The sequence below is a fragment of the Gossypium raimondii genome, chromosome 10 (genome assembly GCF_025698545.1).
Source record: "Gossypium raimondii isolate GPD5lz chromosome 10, ASM2569854v1, whole genome shotgun sequence".
NCBI lineage: Eukaryota > Viridiplantae > Streptophyta > Magnoliopsida > Malvales > Malvaceae > Gossypium > Gossypium raimondii.
In genome coordinates this window covers 33,805,148-33,811,551 of record NC_068574.1, presented here as the reverse complement: position 1 = coordinate 33,811,551, position 6,404 = coordinate 33,805,148, and the positions used below count along the sequence as shown (strand labels likewise).

The window sequence follows — 6,404 nt, the reverse complement described above, 5'->3', positions numbered from 1 at the left end:
AGTAAATAAATTCGTTTTTTATTAAGAAAATGCTACTAGAGTTTTATTTATTACTTTTAGAGAAAGTATGTCATTAATTGAATATCAATGGGGCAGTTAAACTTAAAAATGTGGGAGTTACACAATACATACCAAGAACTTATCGTATAGGACTCCATTTTTAAATCCAAGAGTATAAATAAAATATAGTAAAATAGTGGTTAAAATATGTCATAAGTCCTTGTACTTTTAAAACTTAAATTTTAGTCCTTATACTATTATTTTTAAGAATTTAATTTTCTACTTTTTATATTTCAAAATTTAGATCCCATCATTAACAATAGTGCAATTATTGTTTTTTAAACTTAGATTCATTACAACGCCATTTTTTAGTTGCATGACTAATAAGTGAGTATTTTTTTTTCAAAATTTAAAAAATAGAGGGATGAAATTCCTAAAAAGAAAAGTACATGGACTAAATTCTAAATTTGTGAAGAGTATAAGGACTTATGATATATTTTAACCTAAAATGGAATAGAATAGAATCATGGACCACGAGTAGGGAGCAAGCAGAAGCAAGTTGGCGTATGGTCATCGGGTATCATCCCTCCGCCCTTGCTTGTATTAACAGCTTCTAGCGTTCTCACTACCTCATCCATGTCAGGACGTTTCTTTGGATTCGCATCCCAGCATTTCTGCATGATGCTTGCTAAAGAATTCGGGCAGCACCTCGGGATCTCTGGTCGTAAATTCTGGTAATAAACCATGTATAGCGCTTAGCTTAACTCCCACGATAGATTCAATCGTTTAATGAACTATGTGAGCACATATAGAGCATAACACACATGCATACTAACCTGTCGAGCAACAGCAGATGACACATCGACAAAGCTAAGATCTGGATAAGGCATATCACAGCAATAAATCTCCCACAAACAAATGCCAAAGCTGTAGACATCACATGTCCTGTTGTAGGGCTTGCCATCAAGAACCTACAAAATGATTGGGTTAGCTTTCGGGTTTAACATGGAATGCAAAGGACCGGGGGTGTTTTGAAAAGTCCGCATTTCCTCTCTTCTTAATTTTTCATAGCAAAGTTGAAAACCAATTTGAGTCTTCATTTCTATTGGAAACTAATAGTATTACGTGTTCACTAAGAGAGACCCCACAGGTATCAAGTGGATGCATCATCTATAATTCCGTTAGTGTATCATTTTCGACAAAATAAAAATAGAATGGATTGATATTTCTTTTGGATTTAGAATCATAGTTAAATTATCATTTTGATATTTGTACTAATTTTTTTTTTCTATCAATTTGGCCTTTATACTTTCATTCTCTACATCCCATTACCCACTTATATATTTTCTGTTAAAAAAGTTAAATCATCCAATGACGCATTGCCACACGTCAATTAAATAAAAGAATACCTTAAATTTTTTTAAATATCAGATATTTTAAATAATCATAAAAAAGAAAATCTAAAGCTTGGAAAATTATTAAAAAATTAAAAAATCATAATCTATTTTTGAAAATTGTAAAAAATGTTTTTAAAATTATAAGTAAGAAAAATTTTAAACCAATTTTAAATTTTTCATAAAATTTTAAAAATCTTTTGTTTGGAATTCTAGGTTTTAGAAAATCTTAAAATTTTATGAAAATTTTAAATAATTTTATGATATATTTTAAAATTTTCAAAGATTTTTTACATTTTTAATGAAATATTTTATATTTTAAATGAATTTTGAGGTTTTTAGCAAAAAAAAACCATAAAATTATTTTAAAATTGGCTCACCAGGATAGATGTAGTTAAATAATGCAACATAGAAACATATAAGAAGTTTTCTCGCTCCTTGTATGGCTTGAGAAAATGATTAATTAAAAGTTATGTCTATGTATGAAATTATAATGTATGGAATAATTAGAATGCCAAATGGATCCATGAATCAACAAATCAACTAGACACTAAACCTCATCTTTTTTTGGAAAAAAGAAAAAAAATATTCATACTCTCGTAACCTAAGTCAAATGCTCAAAAAAATTCCTTTGGCCTTCTTTTATTGAGAGGTCTCTAATCCCTTCTTAATGAACTTTATGATATTTTTAACTAAAAACTCACAACTCCTTTAAAATATAAATAATTTTATTAAAATTTAAAATTCATAGAATTTTAAAAATATCATAAAATTATTAAAATTTTCATAAGATTCTAAGATTTTATATATATATATATATATAGAATTCTAAACCAACAATTTTTTAAAATTTTATGAATTTTTAAATTATTTAATTGTTTTAAGTTTCGCTGCATTTTAAAAATAATTTTTACAGTTTTCAGAAATTGATTAAGTTTTTATTTTTAATAATTTTAATTTTGAGGGAGCTCCAAATTTTTATGATTTTATTATTTTTAAAATATTTTCTGACATTTTTAATATTTAAGATTTTTTAACTTTCATTGATACGTAGCAGTGTGTCATTGGATGTTTTAATTTTATTTTTAATGAAAATATAGAGATGGGTGACAGGGTATACAAAATGAAAATATAATGATCAAACTGATAAGTAAAATAGAGTAAAGGAGCTAAACTAATAAAAATAGTACATGTATCAAAATGATTAAGTCAAACATAAATTATGTGTGTATGTATAGAACGGTGGTTAAAGTTATGATTAGACATTTTATTTAATACTAATTTAAATTGTGTTACCCCATTTCAACCCTTAAAATTAAAAAATAAAATAAAATAAAATTTATTTAGATTATATGTTCCCGTAATAACGATGCTATTATTTTTGTATTTATAGTCTTTTATTTTAATTAAATTCAATAAATTTTGATACAATTTAGTGGTTTCAATAGAAATTGCTTTAGATATTTGATATGGTAGCCCTCGTAGTGATCTATCTATATTTCATTGCTCATGTGAAAATATTTTATCTTATATAGAACATTATTAAATAATTAAAATTTAAAAATAATTAAAATCTAAAATTAAAACCTCTAAAAGATAAAAATAAAAATAAAACATAAAAATTATTTAAAGAAGTTAAAAGAATAAGGTTATTAAAATTTTTAAAAATTATAAAAATAGTTTATATAATTTTAATTATATAATATGTAAATATTTTATTGTTTTAGTCTTCTATAAAATCAAACATAAAAAGATACTCAAGACAAAAGAAAATAAGACACTGGCTCTCTGATAACACCATAATCATATCTAATGTTCTTTCAAACACTTTGGCCCAATTCACTATTGAGGTTGGTGGTTTTAAATTCAAACCATGAGGGGAAACCAAAAACAACTATCTTTTTAAATTAGAATTTTAGCCAAATTTACTTTTCAATATATCTTTATTAAAATTTTTTATTCATAACATAATGTTTAAAGTAAACATTTTATTTTCAAAACACTTTTTGAAAATAATGGTAAACACTATTAAACTTTTTAAAATAGTTTTCCATAACCTTTCAACCTTGATACAAATTGGACATTTCTAAGCACCTTAAATTTAATATTCAAAATGTAAAACTCATGTTTGATAAAATAGGACAGTTAATAGTTACCACAAATTGGGTTCAGATTCAAAATAGATAGCATAAACTATAATAAATATATATTATAATTAAAATTAAATAAATAATTTTATAATTTTTCAAAATTTTAATATTTTTAAAATTTATTTTTCTTTCTTAAAATTATTTTAGAATGTTTTAAAGAAAATTTGTATTTTATTAAAAATTTAAAAACTTGATAGTCTTTTGAATTTTTTATGTTTTTATGAGGTAATAACATACACGATGAATACTTTCAAAAAAGTTAAGAATTAATTGTTGTAAATCAATCTGAAACAGTTGTGCAATACGTTATGATTATATTTAAGATTTATAAAATCATACCTCTGGGGCCATGTATCCAAGAGTACCAGTTTCACCAGTCATGTCCCTTGGATTCTGAGCTTCAACACGAGCAACACCAAAATCAGCAATTTTGAGATTTCTGTGAGCATCGAGTAACATGTTTTCTGTTTTGACATCACGATGTACAATTCTTTTCGAGTGTAGGTAGCTCAGACTGCACAACGCAAAAAGTATATATGATGTCATGACAAGACATTTATTTACAGATTATCCAAACCAAGTATAGGAGGCATCCATTTACCCTCTAGAGAGGTCCAGAGCAAGCTTGATCACAACCTTAAAGGCAAGTTTCTTTCGCCTATTTCTTATCAAGTATTGTTTTAGTGTGCCACCAGGGAGATACTCCACAACAACACAACACGCTCTAGAAGGCATGGAACTGTGGTTGTCAGCTGAAGCATTTTGTGAAGGAATTCTGAGGTTTGAAGTTCCCATTGAGGCCCCCACAAACTGTAACCATAATTTAAAAGCATATATATACAACAGAAATTTGTCTAAAGAAAAGGGAGACAACATTAAGGTTTTCACTGTCCTCATGATATCAACAACTAAACATTTCAAAGAAGAAGAAAAAACTCGACCTTTGTAACATTAGGATGGTCAAGCTTTTGCCAAACAGCAACCTCTTGCCGAAATGATGCTCGCAGGGCAGCAATTCCAGCAGTTGCACCAATACCATCCTCCCCCCAGTCCAACAACTTAACTAGAATATCAACATCACAATCTAGTGAGACTTTGCAATGAAAAAAGTGCTGAAGGCTATTAATTCTCAAGGCAGAGACTAGTACAAGAAATCTGAGTAACATAAGCTTCCTTTTATTACAAATAATCTTCCAAATTTCCCTCCATTATATCAACTCAATATTAATCCTTCTACTCAGTTCGAAATTCACCATACACAATTTGATGTGTAAATTTTAAAATACCACAATATGCTGATGTCATTTATAGATTTTAATCTGAGTTAGTTGACTTTTGTTTGTGTAACTGATTATACTAGAATAATTTAATTTTATTAATTTAAGATTTGTATTTGTTCCTCGATTATACCATTACTATTAAAATTTTTTTAAAAAAAACCTTACTATATTTAAAAGGTCATGGTACCTCTAGTCGTTTTTTTTCTATTGTATAGTTTTTAATTCAGCAAAAGGCTCAACGCACGCTAAATTATCATAGAAATTAACAATGCATTCTTATTCTCAGATGCCTAATGAGTAAGCAGCCTGTAACCAAAACCAATTCATGTTTATTCAAACATAAATAAAAGATGGGTTCCAAAAGACGTATCTTCTCTATCTTCTAGCAAAAGAAGAAGCAAATAGTAGGATTTAAGGAAAGGGAAAATGAGAAGTACCAGCAACATCTTGATTATCGTAAGTGGCTCGATACACAGTCCCATAGGTTCCATGAGCCACAACGTGTCTTAAATCTAGCTTAGCCAAATCAATCTCCCACTCCTCTGCAGGCCTTTGGTTATCAACGTTTCTAGACCAAACCCGGCTCAGGTGCTTCTCCAGCTGTATGTCTAAGCTTTTTAAATCAATTTTATCAGCTCTAAAAATCATATCTTTGCTACTAAAACTTCCAGTACCCTTCAGCTTAGGATTCCTGCTTCCTCCCTGATCATCTGATTTCTTTGGTGTCTTGACACCACCACCTTCGTCTCCACTTTTCAAATCCATATTTATAGTATGTCCAAAAACAAAAAACCAACCAAAACCCAACTAAAACCTATGTTTGTTAACTTAAATTAACGGAACTCAAGTACAATAAATATGCGAATTTCTCCGGCTAAGGACTAAAAGAACCAACAAAGTAGATCAATTATCAATCGAATGAAAACAAGTAAAACTATGTTAAATAATTACAAATAGAAAAGAAAAAAAAATTCAAAGAAGGACCCAGTTTCCGCCATTAGCTGACGAGCCCAATGACCCAGAGTTTTTATTTTTTTTATTTAAAAGAGATATATAGGCGAAAAGCTGGGCTTTGAATTAAATTCTATAAAATGGAAGAAGAGGGAGAAAACATAAAGTAGGTGGTGGTGTCGTTGAATTGACCTTTTTTTTAGAGATGTAAAATTGAACTCTTCTAAGAATTAAAGATAAAAAAAAGGCCATTGAAGAGCAAAAAAAAAAGAAAGAAAAAAAAAAGAGAAAAAGGAAAAAGTTGTGGGCTAAAAAAAGGATGGATTTTCTAAGGAGGAGATTAATAAAAGGAAGCAAGTAACCAAGGAATTAATTGGAGTTGGCGAAGAAGATTGGGTTTTGTTTTTGGAAGATAGAAAAGCGCGGGGGTTGTGTCCTTTTGTTTAATAAATAAATAAAACAGCTAAAGAACAAAATTACTATCTTCTATCTGTCTGTTCTGTTTCCTTAACGGAATCAATATCGGTTATGCTTTGCTTTCTGTTTTTAGAATTTCACCACCTCTCGTGTTATTAATTAATGAAATGAAAGAATAAACTAAAGAAAATAAATTTATAGGAAGAAACAAT

The 6,404-nt window shown here is 28.3% G+C and overlaps 1 protein-coding gene across 1 annotated transcript; it reads right to left on the bottom strand.

The window, feature by feature from the left end:
- Positions 1 to 353: 353 nt before the first annotated feature.
- LOC105774932 (serine/threonine-protein kinase STY13) lies at positions 354 to 6,128 on the bottom strand. Its single transcript, XM_012597497.2, has 6 exons — positions 5,262 to 6,128; positions 4,486 to 4,607; positions 4,146 to 4,354; positions 3,884 to 4,058; positions 837 to 971; positions 354 to 731 (listed from the first exon to the last, which is right to left on the bottom strand). Exons 1-6 carry the CDS (start codon positions 5,587 to 5,589, stop codon positions 525 to 527), a joined length of 1,176 nt encoding a protein of 391 aa, XP_012452951.1. The 5' UTR covers positions 5,590 to 6,128; the 3' UTR covers positions 354 to 524.
- Positions 6,129 to 6,404: the final 276 nt, after the last annotated feature.